Source organism: Bombus affinis, chromosome 8 (genome assembly GCF_024516045.1).
Source record: "Bombus affinis isolate iyBomAffi1 chromosome 8, iyBomAffi1.2, whole genome shotgun sequence".
Taxonomy (NCBI): Eukaryota; Metazoa; Arthropoda; class Insecta; order Hymenoptera; family Apidae; genus Bombus; species Bombus affinis.
Genome location: NC_066351.1, coordinates 15,868,558 through 15,884,329, shown reverse-complemented (window position 1 = coordinate 15,884,329; position 15,772 = coordinate 15,868,558). Strand labels below are relative to the sequence as shown.

Here is a 15,772-nt window from a genome sequence, read left to right as displayed (position 1 = left end):
ATTTGTCCTCCCGAGAAAATATTATTGCCAGTGTTTGAAGAGAAAGTCGGATTTTGAATAACGCCGTTCCTGCGCAATAGATCTTCGACGCTGTGCAGTCAGCGATCAATAAACGTGCACGGAGGAATGGAAAGCTATCTCGAGTCCGTCATTTTCCTCCTAACATGTTAGGTATAAAAATAAACGCTACGATCGATATAAATCATTTTTAAACGAGGCGAACGAGCTTCTTCGAAAATTCTATGATAAGTACAGATTCTCCGAACTGGAGCCCACGAGAGATGTTTTTTCGAGGCACGTTTATCGGTGACAAAAACGAAAAAAACGCGGGGTCGATTGTATCAAACGAATGTGTTTAATTCTCTCGCATTTACATCGGTTCGAGTCTCGAAGGCGTCGACGGGCTTTCATAGCAACCGAACCGAGACAAAGACTCGGCTTCAACGATTATTCAGAAATCATGACTCAAGTCCACGTATGTATGTAGACGCTGTATCTATGTTTGTACAGTTTTTTTTTCGCAAGTATGCATGCAGCTGCGTGACAGAAAAAACAAGCGTATCGCAGTGGAACCGAGATCATTGTATCGTTTAACTAATGTACCTGACTTATGCATACTTTGACAACTAGTGCATGATATCTGCATCTGCATCTGCATTGCCGACCAATTAAATCGAAACTCAAGAGGCAACACCCGTGCGTCGAAACAGAAGATTAGCAGTACGCTCGAGTAAAGAAATGTCTTCTTTATTGCCTCGTATCCTTGAATTAATCCTCATAATTTTATCAATCGTAGTCTTCGAGTAAAATTTATGAAACCTGCTGCTCGAAGAGCACCGAAATCTGTTATTCGTCGCGGTATGTATAAAGTACACATTTGGTGTTTGTCAATGTCGATAACTCGAGCAAATTCTGGTGAACAAATTCGATGATTATTTCGATCATTAAACAATGTTACGTGCGAAGTAAAGACGCGTGCCGTTGCACATTCTCTTGGGGAAATTTTTGATCGTGGGCATATGTACCTACTTACACGGTTCCGTACGAAGCATAGATATGTATATATATATATATATATATTCTCAAGAGTCTTTCACGGCTGACAGATTCGGTGATAACGCGTTATTAAAGCGAGCTACTCGATGCACTGCGCAAGAAGAGGCCAATTACACGAGAAAACATTTCTTCGTTCCTTTTATTGGCATTAAAGAAACATCGGTGAACAGCCATCTTTGTTGGCACTTTACGAGATAACAAGAACAATTAATAGATTAATTGAAATAACGCGAGGCTCGATATGCTACGATAATATGGGAAAACCGGCGCGTAAATAAGTAAAAGAGAAATAAAAAAGGGGGAAAAATAGATTGTCCTTTTATCGGGATAACTCAAGCTGGGCAATTGGCATTTCTTTCGAAATATATCGCGAAATTATGTGTAAACGAAAGAAGTATGGCGTGCGAGGCGCGATTTTTCGCTGACAATGAGAAAACCTTGCGGCCACTAACGCACACACCGACGTCTTTCATTAAAGGAAGGGCACGCAATCTCGGGCTCTTTCGAGTCGTCTGGTACCTCTTGAGATAACGTGACATTACGGTCAGCCGTGCGAGCAGTATGCGCGCGAACGTCGGAGAACGCGCATCTTCGTTCTTCTTTTCTGTCATTCTTCGCTTCCTCGCTCATCGGACCATAGTTCCATCAACACATCTTTCGTTGCACAGTGATATTCTTTTATATTTGTTTCATCGTCGTTCAATCGGTTTGTAAAAATGCAGCTACGTGCCCGATTGTGATATATCGATCGGTATATTGATGTCGAACTTGCCAACTATAGATCGTAAGTTTCTATTCGCACAGTTTATTCCGTTTTTGTCTTTGCGTTCTTTCTTCTCCTCCTGCATCGCGTACCTCGTAATTTTGTCGCGAAGCAACATACGTAATCGCGAACGTTTGTTTTTGATAAAAAGAATGCGGGAAATTGCGTCGAACGAAAGTATGCACGGCGCAAAGAACACCGTTTGACAGCATTCAACATCCACCAGCGCGAAACAGGAAAAGTGAAAGGACTTCATAGACTTCCCGTAGAGGCAATGCGGCAGGTGATGCTGCCATTCGTACGTGTAACCGTAAAATTACGTCCGACGTGCTTTCTTGACCGACAATCGTGCTCTTGGAAAACGTTGCCTCTTACTACAGTCTCGTCGTACATCTGCGCGCACAGAAATTGGTCCTAGTCCAGATCCATGGACAAAGGCGTCAACTGATCATCGTTCCTTTATCAATCGACCAACGTAAATGGTGAAACGATAGCAGCAAGGTGATCAATTGAATTGCAAGTGGCATACACGCACGGAAAAGTGCAACGATCTACGTGACCGTCGACCCGCTGCGTTGATGCTTGCATGACACGGCACGTTTCAAATTATCATTTCGCTCTTCCTCGATATGCCGCGTCCGTCGTCGTTGTCGGGTTCACGGGACGCGAAGCTTGAATTAAAAATAGTTGGGCTTGGTGTAAAAACGCCAACGAAATCTTTGGTATTGCCATAAAACAGCGAGGACGTCTGCGGGACAGATTTTGCGGTGCGCGGTAGATAAAGCGTGTGTTCGTCGGAAGGAAAGCGTCATCGTTGTTTCTAACTCGTAAACGGTGCTCGAATTCGTCCAAGTATTTGTACATCGTTATACGTTTTCTTACAGTTAGGTACTTTGGAATAACGATAAGCGACGCCGTAACGAGATAAGAAGTAACGTTGGACTAATCGCGATCTATATCGATCGAGGACTTCCGTAATGATCACGCAAATGACCCAAATGCCCCTTTAGATTCCGGTGGTCGTTAACCTAAGCCATTTATCGAAACATCGGATTTTCTAGAATGACGCGGCCCGCAGTAACATTAACGATCGTCCTCGCGAGCAACAGTCGCCCGTGCATTCCAACGAATCAACTTTGAAATGTTTGCGGGAGATCTAACTGGCTCCCACCAAGTCTAACAACACGTGTCCTCGTAGTCTCGCGTTGGAACGTTGGACGCGTAAGTAAATACGATGCGCTTCTTTGTTTCTTGTTTTCACGCGTGACCGTTAAATCAAGCTGGCATGAACGAAGTAATACGGTGGAAATTCGTTCGGCGGTTGCATCTGTCTGACGGGCAACAGTGTCAGTAACAATGATAGGGACCAATTGGACGGTGACGTAATATATCACAGAAATAACGTTTAAAATTCGAGGAGTGGTCATCGCGACAACGGCGGCTCGTCCGATTACAATCGACATCGGTATTGCGTTTCATCGATTCACGCTGATCGACGTGCTACGAAACTGCCTCGAACCGGCACGATATGTATTTTCCTGCTCGATCGTTTATTATCGAGAACCTCCGTAAGAGAAACGTTAGACTCGCCGAACCAACTGACTTCACAATTACCGGTAACTTGATTCGGGATTCGTTGGACGTAACACGTTTATCATTTCCCGGTAAGTTCGCGTGGCGGCTCGGAAAGCACCTTATCTTCCCATACCGGGTACTTCGAGATTCGTGGAATCGAGATTAGTCACGAATACATTTTGACAGAGCCGGCTATTTCTAACGCGCCTTGTGGCCGCAGGGGGTGCGACCGATATGCGTATTTTTAGAAAACGATGTTATTAACCCTTTACCGTTCGAGTACGCTTCGATAGGAATACCCTTTCGCGTTGCAATATGCGTAGAGTCGTTCGTTTTCTAATCAACGTCTTTCGAACGTACCTGTAATACATCATCGATGAATTTCGAGTCTCGCGGGATATAAGCGCGAAATTTCGTACAGTGTTACAACTATTCTGTACAAGGTCGATCAACGAGACGGAAAGGCAAGGCTCTCACGAAAGCAAATATATCGTCTGTTCGCAGAGGCGACATGAATAAAACGGAACTGAACATCGTCTTGAACACCGAGCCAGCGAGGACATCCTCGAGTGTAATTCACTCGCACATTCCGGTGCCGAGGATATCGAATGCAATTAAAGCCCAAGAAAGGTGTCCCCCATCCCGCAGGGGGTCCTTCGAAAAGCTGTCGCACAGAGGAGTGTCGGTCGCTGCTCAAAGGGCGTCCTTCGAGAAGCTCGACGCTTCCGTTCAGCAGCAACGATCGAGGAACAATAATTTGTCGAGCTCGAGCATCGAGATGCGCAACTCCGAGACTGAGAAACTTGCTTTCCACACTACTACTAACTGCAAGACGAACGAGCTGGTCGGTGTCGCGAAATTGAACAGGAGCAATAGCCTGGAGAGCAAGTGGAAGAGCAAATACGAGGAATCGGAGAAGAGGAGGAAATTGTTGCTACAGAAGAGCGAGGCCGGTAATTAATAATTAGTAATAAGTTTCGCGGCGTAATGAGCGTTTGTATGGGCCGCCTAAAGTCGTTAGAGAACTTTATTATGATTCCATTAGTCATCATTAACGAAGTGACGAAACACGGCTTCTTCTCTCCGCTTGCGAACATCAATTCGATTAAACAGTTGGGATAGGAGGTTGGTAAATATGGAACGGCGCCGGTTGTAGTTACAACTTTCCTTTCGTACATCCTTTTATTCTTTTCTTTTTTAACACGTGCTTCATATAGTTATTTCTCGTTGCGATCTTATTTCTCACTTTTACGCGATCAATTTCTAACAACAACTTCGTTTCTTCGAATCGATTAATCTGTTATTGCGAGAAAGATCAAGGTGTAATGGACTTACGTAAAATAAGAGCAAGGCATGATACGTATAGCGAGAGGGAAGTGGCTGATGCATGGTTGTAGTTCATGGCCAATCATCCGACAATCATACAACTTAAACGTTATTCGGTCGTGATTCACTCGTGCACGCGAAACGAATTCTATGACGTTTCTTAGTCATTGGCCATACGCGATGAAGTTATAAATTAACCGGAATAAAATATCACCTGAGTATCGTGACGTCTGCGTCTGTGAGTACGTTTGCAATTAAATTATTAAAATTTTAATAAACGTTTTTTTATCGCAGCAAGCAAGGAACATGCCGACTTGGAGAAGAAATATCAACAACTACAGAGACAAAATAGCACTTTGCAGTCGCAAGTCCAAGAAAAAGAACAGAGACTTCAAAAGTTGCGAACAGGTAGTTGTTTATACATTCCAGAAATCTTTTCCGACGTTCGTTACTTTTATTTAACAAATTCCCTCGTTTTCTTATAGTTTCCGAAGCAGTATGCAAAGAATACGAACAACTGAAGCATCAATACGAAACTGAGACAGGCGCCATGCATAAAGCCATGCAACAAGCATCGCAGGTAAATCTAAAACAATCCATTTCGCTTTTATAATTGTAGATGCCGTGATACAGGGCTCGCGTATTTTATTGTTCGATATAATCTTTATTATTACACTTAATATCGCATAAGAGGAAAAATCTGTTTCCAACGTTGCAACCGAGTTCTATGCATAATTTATCGTATAAATTAAAATGACTTTCAGTGGTACAGACAAAATCGCGAACTAAAGAGAAGATCGCAGATCATAACTCAAAAATTCCTGCAATCGAATCCGGAAGGCTCGCTAGACCTTGAGATAGCAGACGAAGTTGACTCGAATTTCGAGGATCTTGATCAGTTGAGAGAAACGGTGAAAGGTATAAACAGAGATTAGTGGCTTACAATTTCACCGTTAATTATGCAAGTTATTTATAAGAGCGGGTAATTTGCAGAATTAAGTAAAGAGATAGCGAGACTTCAGACGGAGTTGCATTCCGCACGCCTTCAAGAGTTTGAAGCTCAAGAACAGGTGACGCATTTGACCACGCAGTTGGACGAGGAGAGAACTCTCAGACGAAAATGTAATTGCAAATATCTGTACGATTCTCCAACGTTCATGTAATAATATATAATAATGAAATTGTCCAATTAGGTGAAGAGAAGGTGAACGAGATGAAGGTGCAAAAAGAAAACATGGAAAGGGTGACGAAGATGGTTGCAGAGGAGGTGCAAGCGTTGAAAGCTCAATGCGATCGCGAGAGAGAAAACGCGAAGATTATGAAGATAGAGGCCGAAAGGGTAAGATGCCTTTAAGATGGCTGTTTCAAGGCAATCGCAAGACAAACAATTTAAACGTCATGTTAGCGTCACGTTCCCTATAGAGATATGCTATGCCAAACTTGGGTACCATGTTCTAGTTTCGACATTTTTCTAATTGATTCTTAGCAATGGTTCGATGTTACGATACTCCGCGGCGCTTATAGGATGATAAGAATGTCCTAGAAGAATTTGGCCACGTAGTGGGAAAGGCGATGAATCATCTGGCGAAAGGACTGAGTCGAACGGCTCGGCACTTACCCCAGAATCTTGAGGGAAAAGAATTATGCGTAAAAATTCATAACAGGCATTCTGTATCGTACTTTTAACAGGTACAAAAGGAAAGAAACGTGCTGGCTCATCAGAGTGCACTCCTGATGGCTGAAGTTGGTGATGACCCTAATGGAAGATTATTAACCGTTCTACAAGAGGTGGAGTCTTTGAAGAGACTATTGGAGGAAGAGCAACAGAACCATGCTTCTCACATACAGATGCTGGAGGAGAAGTTGGAGGAGAAAGAGTCGAACGTCGAGTTCGAAATAGTAGAGGAAAAGTTAAAGCTGGCCGAGTCAGAGTTGGAAGTCGTAACGCAAAGGGCAGAAAGGGCGGAAAAGTCGGTGGAAACTCTGGAAGGAGTGGTTCAAACTTTGAAGGCGAAGATCAGTGAGCTGGAAGAAAAGCTTTCCAGGCCACCACCACCCCCTTTACCTCCACCTCCGCCGCCGCCGATGTTCAACAACGGTGGACAATCGTCGATAAAATTGCTGACGAAAGAAAAAATTAATTCGGAACGAAACGCGGTGACTGACATGGAGAACATGCTTGGAATCACGAAAAAAACACCGACGGTTGCGCAACAGCCTGGTAATTATGTTTTAGATTTTGCAGGTGGTTGAGCAACTGTGCTAATATCGTGTGTTATCTTTATTTTTTAATCGTTCCAGCTATAGACGACATTATCAACCAAATAAAAGGTGGACGTTTCACGTTGAAGCAAACGGATGTAAGTTTATGCAATCGTGGACATTATTTTTGTATACGTAAATTACGTTTCTCAAGTGAAACGATTCGTTGCAGAAACAAAGGGAAGAGGAGAGAAAAAGACGACAGGAAGCGGAAAGCGCGCCGCCCGCTGTCTCGGAAATGTTAAATATTTTGGGTACCATGAGAAGAAGAGCCAAGCCGATAAAGCAATCGTTGAAATCGACAGACTCATCGACATAAAAGTGTAGATGCTGTCAGTAATATGCAAAAAATTTGTACGCCTCAGGCACGAGTTACGTGCCATTGTTCGGACATTAATCGCGACGCGTATTTTTTTAAACAAAGATCTGTTCTACAAGAATGTTTATATTATTTATTTAGATGGAAAATAAATTTTCTACCACTAAACGTAGTATCTACATTGACGGTCCATGAAAGATCGAAATATTCATGTACTTTTAGGTATAAAGAAAATGAGTAACAGATGGTTACAGGGCAAGTGACAGGAGACAGTTTGCAGTAAGCAGTACGAAAAGGTGTATTATAAAAAGCTGATTACATGTAAAACATAGTAGTTCATTGTACAATAGATTGTCAAAGAAACCAACTTTCGAAAGCGCATACCTTCCTTTGGTACGCAAAAGGAAGGTGCTTGGTCTTTCTTTTTCTTAGGAATATGAGATGAATTAACGTTAGTCCTTCAAATTGATTAAGGTATTTCAGTTTTTATTCTGTCGATAATTGATTGTAATTTGGAAGCTTCAAAGAGAAGCACTCTCCTGTAAGGTGTCATTTCATCGTCAGACTCAGTCCATGTTCCAGATACAGCACTGTCTGATTCTTTCTCGACCGAAAATTCAAAACTTATTGCTGCTTCCTGCGCAAAAATTTCTTCCTCCGGATTGCTCCATATAATAAACTCTTCACACGTATTATCCTTCTTTTTACTTTTTGGTCTTTTAACTAGATCCGGTCTTTTTGTTCTATAGACTTTACAGATTAATATATAATATGAAAAATTGAAGGACATCTTCTTGTTATTTGCCTTTTTTATGTCGGACATTAAATTTTCCAAAAGTGGCACGGATATCTGTGCTGGAATATTAACAAATCTTTCGTTGATCAATAAACCTAATACTTCCGTATCGTCTTCAAGAAGCTTTCTTATCATAGCATTTATTGTGTCCGCTGCATGTTCCTTTGTCATTTGCGTCAGTAATTCTCTGAGTTGTTGTATACAAGGATAACTCTGAAATAAACAGACTTGCGCATCACTGAATGACTTTTGTACTAATTAAATGACATTATATACAATATATTTACCTGTTTAGAAGATAAATTAATTACTGTAGTAATACCAAACACGTCGTTGACATCGGTATCTTCGTCGTCCGATCCCTCTAAATCCGCCGATTGCTTGACAACCGAACCTACGTAGTTTTCACGGATTATTAAATCTGCCAGACCACCTAAATCAACGTGAGCTTTCAAAAACAATTGTTGTAATAAGGTCTTAATGCCATGATAATCCGGATCCACTGGATATCTTCCTTCAAAGTCTACTTGAATTTCCATTCCCTAAATATAAAAAAGAATTTTATACTTTAACGTTTATTTATATTTAATATTTTGTATTATGACATATTAATTGTGAAATATGAAATTTAAAAAATATACTTAACTTAATTACAGAATACAATTCGAAATAAATTCACATTTTCTCTGATTATAAGCAATTTTTATCACAAATTAAAGATGTCTTTGTCATTAACCCCTTAACCTGCGAGGTCGTGTTAGAGATGTCGTGCGTCGATCGAGCCGAACATAAACAACACGTGTGAGGGACGTGGTATGTCGATAGGGCCAAACATCAACAAGACGCGTGAGAGACATGGTACGTCGATGTTATTGATTTATTATTTATCTCGAGATAATAAATCTTTTTTGTTCGATGTTCAATTGGTAGCAATAATTTATCAACCATCTTGCAAATAGAATTAGTTATACCTTACACATGCATTTATATATCAATAGAGGCGTGCGATTTGCACAAGTTTGAGCGCTCGGCCAAACTGTCAAATGGCTTGACACGAGACCGATCATGTCGTTGCTTATGACACGCGTTATTGGAACATAAATCGTAAGACAAGGGGTTAACAACTTACAACACTGTATTTGCTTAACAATGGTCCCATGGAATGCACTTTATTGGTTATGACAGTTATCGGAATGATTTTCATTATTGCTAAAGATTATACGCGTACTTAATTATTATGTTTTATTTTCGATGAATGTCAATTGTCTCAAAGACAGCTTTCAAATAAATGCGAACCAACGACCGCGTGCTCGAAAGTAGGGTTAAGACCGACTAATCACATTTTATACTGATTTTTTTCACTCAAATTCCTTACCTCCTCTTCCAATGGTTCCTTCTCGTCATGCTCACTACTTGACGAACTTTGATCATCGTCTTTGGAAAGTGGGAAAACTCGCTGGTCACGTTTTTTGGTTGGAGCAGCCATTGTCACGGACTAAGGAGCGGTTCTGCCGTTCTGCTGGGCACCACGTGATATATATATCGTAGTATCAACGCAATTGTTTTTAATTTTCAAGAATGCCAAGATCGATAATTATTCGTTCACGTACGATATTAGTATTTATATTTTTTAATAAAGAAACAACCATAAATATTCCTTTTTATTTTTTAACAAATACAAGTTAGGTATTCGATTTTTACATAATGGGTGTATATACAATTATTTCAACTATAAAACAGTAAAAATATTTGTTTACTATCTAGCAAGAAAGATGAACGATAACATTACGATATTAATCGCATAAAATAATTATATCGCATTTAAGTTTTAATTAGTTCAAATTTCAATTACTTCAAACATTCGTCGACAGATGTCGCCAAATACATGCTTTTGTCATCGCGCGGCTCCGGTGATCAGTCACAGCTCATTTAGCGCGCGAGTGTGTTGTACGCAGTGTAGTGTTAATTTTACAAGACTCTTTTGCACAAAAAAGGAAATGTCTTCGAGGCGAGAAAGAAGGTAAGTGAATTTGACGAACCATGTTATTTATGGCAAAAAGACACGAATTAAGTTAACAAACAAGAAGCAAAAGGATGTGTTTGGTGACTATACCGAAGGTCGTAAATTTCGTATCCACCGCTGTGGAAAGTGTCGTCATTCGTCATGCGCTTGAAACGTACCGCGCAAGCGAACTGTTTTTTTAAATAAAAGCTTTGCTATTTAGCTACTCGTTACCCCGAAATGTAATCATTAGAAAGGATAATGCGCGTAATGCTACTTGAGAAAGTTACCTTGGATTCGGTATTCGTTCGATAGGTTTCGATATAACGGGAGGGAAAAATTTGAACTTCGAATCGCATACTCGTGTGCAGTGAGGCGAAGACGCGTCCGTTGTCGGCACTGCAAGCCAAAATTCGATTAAAGTTCTCGCGCATGGGCCGAAGGAAATCCTGTTTTCTCAAATTTCCCGGAGTCTGTCAGGTGGCACCACGTCGTTCACCGGTCCGGGTACATCACATCGAACAATACGGAGCAGTGCGATCGCTTTTTTAGGTTATAAAAACACGTAGCCTTATAACGTATATCCCCGAGTTATAGAGTAAAATATTCGCGCAAAAAGCAGAGCCGACGGTGGCCCTCTTTTGTCGTGCTCCCCCGTGAATATTTCGTGAGTGCTTTGAGCTGTGGCGGGCGGTGAGATGGCTGTCTCTCTTTCTCTCTTCTAGTACCTGTATTTCTATATATCTATCTCTGTTTCTTTCTCTTTATCTGGTGTTTTTATAGATGTTCGGCTGAATAGATGTTCTCGAACAGTGTACCATGTACATCCCCCCTTCGCGATTGTACCTCGTGATACGCATACAACGTGTATATATCGTGTATCGATGTACACAATGCTCCCGATGCATTAAGGATTAGTTCGATTATCAGCTACGTAACCGGAAGTAAATAGTTTCAGCGAACTTTTACGCGACCCGAAGGAACTACGAACCTTGTGTCTTATACTCCATCTTAACGTCTAATGTTTCCTTTTATGTTTTCTATTGATTTTTATTCGTAACGAAATAGCATCTTTTTTTTTTTTTAAATAACGAATATAACATGGATTAGCTGGCTTTTCGTAAAAAAAGACGCATAAGAAAGAACGAGTAATTTAATAATTGATCTCGTACGAACCATATTTCGATATACGCGACTAAAAATTTGCTTCGAATAATTGATCGCATCTCGGAACAACAACATATGTTTCGGGTAATCTTTTCGCGATTATGTTTAACGTAAGCTATAGGTTTTAAAGGCGGTAAATAACGGTAATATCCGCAGAAAACGTCAGCCTTTCCTTCTCTCGTAAGTCTCGTTGAAACTATTTAACAAGCTGAAATTGAGCTACTCCTGGCCACCGAGCCACTCTCTATATATACATACATACGTGTACACGACTGCAATGTTTTTCATTTTTTGGCTGCTCGGTGTCTTTTCTTTAGCGCTGTTCCATAGCATATAGCTGTCTCACCTGCCTTGATCTGTACCACCTGTGCGTTTCGTTTTTATCCTATGCTTCCTCTGGCGAGATGCGTCCCAACGGAAGTTTCTCGACTGCCGGAAACCACGTCGTTTCTTTACATTTTCCTCGTCGATCCAGTCGCTCGTCGAATCGTTTCATCGTGACGTTACACGATGAGATACGAGACGATAGAAAGACCGTATCGAAAGTGAACTGTTCCAGGTATACGCGCGATGCGGACGCGAGATCCCGTTGAACGGAGGCGATCGAACGCGATTGCCGATTAATTGCGCCGTCCCTTCCCTGTTCTCTAATTCGATAGCCTACTACTGATAACCACCGTGGCTCGTTTGATCGCGGACACAAGAGAAAGCGAGCGCGTTTCACGGTTAACAGGCACAGACCATGGATGATGTTATAATTTTGGACCTCGTTAGCTTCGGGGGATTTGGTTTATTGATTTCTCCTCGCCGTTTTCTTCTAGACGGCCTTCGAGGTGACGCGTCTATCCAACTTTGTCCTTGTTCGAACGTTTGTTACGAGACGAGCGTCCATTTCAGTGGAAATTTCAAAGACGCGGTATTAATCGGCGAATTTGGAAAGCACCAGGGGATCCGTAAGAGTCACGGTAGGATCCTTATTACGCGGTAAATACGTACGTACCGTCAAATGTTTCCTTCAGCGTAATTTCCCTATTTCGCTTTCGCTATTTTGCAAATTATTTTCGAAATCGAGTTGTACGAGTACCGCGCTATACGGAGTCCTACCGTAATCGTTTATTGATTTTATGCGATTTGGAATTTCGCGTTGCCCTAGACCGTTCCATACTATCGCGCTGTTTGTCGCGCCAGTCTGTACGACGCAATTCTGGATGTTTTCGTTTAAACATGTATATTTCAGCACGATACGTCGTACACACGTAGATCGTGCTTTTATTCGTTGAAACGTTTGTCGCGTCGCTCGCAATACGACGATAATGATAATTATTATCGAACGAATAGAAACGATCGCATATCGGCATCGGGAACAAAGTGATCGCGCTTGTTAAACGTATGGAGTAGTTGGTGCGATTCGGACACAAGGCGTTCCTCTTTTTTCGCCGGTGGTGGGAATTACAGAGCGAAACGAACGAAATTAAGCCATATGGTTATATCGCAGGGGTGTGCTCGGCTCGATGCGCGGAGCAACTGGTTGATTTATCGGTGCTTTCGCGTAGCGAAAACTAGCAAGAAGGCCGAATTGAATTACGCTGCGTGCACAAATTGCTTTATTCAAATGCAATTTAAGGGTCGCGCGTCTTTCGCAGACTGCAAAGGAGACTTTAAAGAGGCCGTTGCGTCAGGTATCGTTCTCACATACTGTATATCGTTCTATTTATCGATCTGTTCCTATATTTTTCCCCTCCATTTTTTCGAGAACCATCTACGACAATAATTTTCGGTCGGCCAAATTATTTCCCTGATTCTACGTTGGCAGTAACGCGAACTCGAATTCCGAATTGAAAAAGAAATCGCGTCGGTTCACGATCGAACCACGTTTTACGTAACGCGCGACGTAAATTTGCAGAAAATGAGGCTGGGTTAATCAACTTTGGTCGACGCTACGTCAAAGCGTTTGAGGTCCTTTCCTGCTTGACCTTTCGAAACGGCAACGTAGGTGGACATTAACATCGTATCTTGGCTCGACGTACTCCCGACGTCGACGCTTCTTCCTGCTCCTCTTCTTCCCCTTTCGATGGCAAGAATGCTCGAAGCTGATTACATTGCAGCGCGTCGAAAGTTCAGAAAACGTCGGAATATCGGACGCGCCTGGGTCAAGCTTTTTTCTTCTATCGAGCGGAATTTTTCTGCCATTGGAACAAGTTGTCCGTCGAGGGGATACGTATAAATTCGATTTCCCATCGTTGCCTCGGGTTGCTTGAATCGCCAGAGATTTATCATCCTCGTTTCTGATCCTTGGCCGAAGCCAAGTGGTTAAGAAGCCAGCCTAACAAGCATCGAATCGCTACGTCTTCCTCGCGGAACAATCGCGATGGTTCTCTTTCCAAATTCGGTCGTTTCGAACTGTTCAAAGATTCGGACGATGATTACGATTCGGTGATTCCGTACTTTCCTGTTTCATTTCCAAATCTCTGGCAACTTCTTTTAATTTTATTCTATTTCTACGCCGTTTCAATTTGGACGATCTCGAAGAAAGCAAAGCGGCCAAAGCAAAGAGTATCTTTGACTTTGAACACGCGCACCATATCATTGGGAATATCGAGCCAACCAAAATACCTTCAGTTACGCTTCTGTACTCCCTATAGGGAAGATTCGCATGATAAAAGCTTCTTAGAGTAACTAAGATTCTTAGGATTCAACGGGAAATGAAAGATGCTGCGTCTCGAATATCGCGCAACTCTTCTCTGAATCTCGCTGTCAACTACTTAGCGATATTATTCACTTACACCGTCGTGGAAAGTTTGTTTATTCGTCGTGGCGCTGATTATTCGAGTAACAATTCGGCGCAGCCATTTGAAGTCATCCGGAATAATCGTCTATCTGCGGTGGATAAGGACGGTTGTCCTTTTGTTTCTTAAATTGCTCATTCGCGAAAAGAATAACGAAGAATATAGCGTGTAGAAGAGGATAGCGGATGATTAATCGTATGTTAGAGTTCTCCTTTATCCGGTTTCTAAAGCTTTCGCGGCGGATTGCTAATATTATGTTACGTTGGTTGGCGTGGTGACGTAGCAGGATCTTTATCTGCTCCGGTCCGGTTTTTCCGGTTTCACCCTCGCGGCTTAAACGTCGTTTCCGGTTGCACGGTTGGCAGTCGGTTCGACCGGCGTTCGAATTTAAGTCGACTCGGTGCATTATTATTCATGAAGCGTTGCCAGTGAGCGCGAGTACGAAGAGTAAACACGAACGTTTCGAATGTATTTCCGGGTGCGATAAGAAAAGAAGAATAGAAGTGAATAGAAGAGAAGAGAGCCACGGTGATATTTACGATGAAAATTACGACGGCATCGTGTTGCACGATCGTTGGTCGTTATATCGGAGCTGCGACGAAAATCGTTAATCAAACTGTTCTCGAAATGGAACGACCGGGTCTAATAACTCGCTCGCAAGACAGAATAGGCTGCACGGTGAATGGAAGTAAGGCGTCGTATTACGGCAATGTTCCGAAAGAGAAATCTTCCTTATAACGTTGGATTGTTATGCGAGGAAGGCTCGAGCTGTATAATGCCATTGTATCGTCAGGATAATAGGGCTATTAAATTTGCTATGTGAATATCGTCGAACGATAAAAATATCCGTGATCGCTTATTAAAGTTCTCTCGTTCGCTCAGCCTATTCTATATGTTTCTTTGCGTATCGTCGAAGGAAGAATTCCTTCCAAATGTTCGCTCATAGGAAAAGGAACGAAACAGAGAAAGAGAGAGAGAGAGAGAGAACAAGCTTCCTAGCTAACCGTTAACAAGACGGAAAGACAAGGTTACTTTTTGGACAAAGTCGATCGTTAGGATTATTCCGACAACCGAGGAGCGTCGATGGTCGTGTTCGAACGACGACGAAAGAGTATAGCAGGACCATTGCCGATACACCGGAACTAATTTGATAGCGTTTTGGGTCAGCCAGGGTCGTACGAGAAAGGAAAGAGCCCCTGAAGGTTGCGTCCTACTTCCAACGTCGTGATGCTTGGGTGGGAGTGCAACAGAAAGCAACGGGTAGGATAAGGACTGGGTGGATCTAGGGGTGGGAGAGGGAAAAAACTCTACCGCGAGAGAAAACCGAATCAATAAACCTACGATCTCGCCTCCAGCCTGCTGCCTCCTGCCTTGCACCTACTTATGTAACTAGGCGAGCAGTTACGACCCTTCGAACTGCATGCTTGCATTAATGGGCCGACCAAGTACTGAGAATTACCTTGCCGTTCGGATAATTAATTAGCCACAGCGATCTTTTCACTTCGGACGTTGATGCGACGATAAATAACCGAACGATTCTCGCCTCTCTATCATCGTTATCTATATATTTCTATATATTTCTTTCGCTTCTTCGTAAGTTCGTAATATTCGACGTTTCGAAGCCGCTCGCCGAGGAATTTTCATTTTCCTAGAAAGATAGATTTGGATTTTCAGCTTTTCGGAAATTTTCCACAAAATTTTACATAGATTCGAGATAGAA

At 42.1% G+C, this 15,772-nt stretch overlaps 3 protein-coding genes across 4 annotated transcripts in view; 2 read left to right on the top strand and 1 right to left on the bottom strand.

Moving 5' to 3' along the window:
* The first annotated feature begins 2,390 nt into the window (after nt 1-2,390).
* Nucleotides 2,391-7,469, top strand: LOC126919736 (shootin-1). Its single transcript, XM_050729296.1, has 10 exons — nt 2,391-2,413; nt 3,899-4,347; nt 5,015-5,128; nt 5,206-5,300; nt 5,485-5,638; nt 5,714-5,842; nt 5,914-6,059; nt 6,410-6,941; nt 7,022-7,080; nt 7,155-7,469. The coding sequence occupies exons 1-10, from the start codon at nt 2,406-2,408 to the stop codon at nt 7,299-7,301; spliced, it is 1,833 nt and encodes a 610-aa protein (XP_050585253.1). The 5' UTR covers nt 2,391-2,405; the 3' UTR covers nt 7,302-7,469.
* Nucleotides 7,470-7,574: 105 nt separating this feature from the next.
* Nucleotides 7,575-9,640, bottom strand: LOC126919768 (protein BCCIP homolog). Its single transcript, XM_050729355.1, has 3 exons — nt 9,473-9,640; nt 8,385-8,639; nt 7,575-8,310 (listed from the first exon to the last, which is right to left on the bottom strand). The coding sequence occupies exons 1-3, from the start codon at nt 9,581-9,583 to the stop codon at nt 7,771-7,773; spliced, it is 906 nt and encodes a 301-aa protein (XP_050585312.1). The 5' UTR covers nt 9,584-9,640; the 3' UTR covers nt 7,575-7,770.
* Nucleotides 9,641-10,016: 376 nt separating this feature from the next.
* The window catches only part of LOC126919732 (protein Skeletor, isoforms B/C), a 53,601-nt gene continuing 47,845 nt past the window's right edge, over nt 10,017-15,772 (top strand). Inside the window, exon 1 of one of the 2 annotated variants that reach the window (XM_050729290.1) lies at nt 10,017-10,117. The gene's annotated coding sequence lies outside the window, so the exon portion shown is untranslated. Of the gene's footprint in view, nt 10,118-10,540; nt 10,652-15,772 lie in introns of those variants that run through there. The other variant, XM_050729287.1, reaches the window with a different exon arrangement.

Coding starts and splice junctions, on each gene's coding strand:
- LOC126919736 (XM_050729296.1), top strand. Junction 4,348..5,014: donor GCTACAGAAGAGCGAGGCCG/GTAATTAATAAT, acceptor TTTTTATCGCAG/CAAGCAAGGAACATGCCGAC. Junction 5,301..5,484: donor CCATGCAACAAGCATCGCAG/GTAAATCTAAAA, acceptor AATGACTTTCAG/TGGTACAGACAAAATCGCGA.
- LOC126919768 (XM_050729355.1), bottom strand. CDS start 9,583: ATGGCTGCTCCAACCAAAAAACGTGACCAGCGAGTTTTCCCACTTTCC. Junction 8,640..9,472: donor AGGAACCATTGGAAGAGGAG/GTAAGGAATTTG, acceptor TTTTATATTTAG/GGAATGGAAATTCAAGTAGA. Junction 8,311..8,384: donor TTAATTTATCTTCTAAACAG/GTAAATATATTG, acceptor TGTTTATTTCAG/AGTTATCCTTGTATACAACA.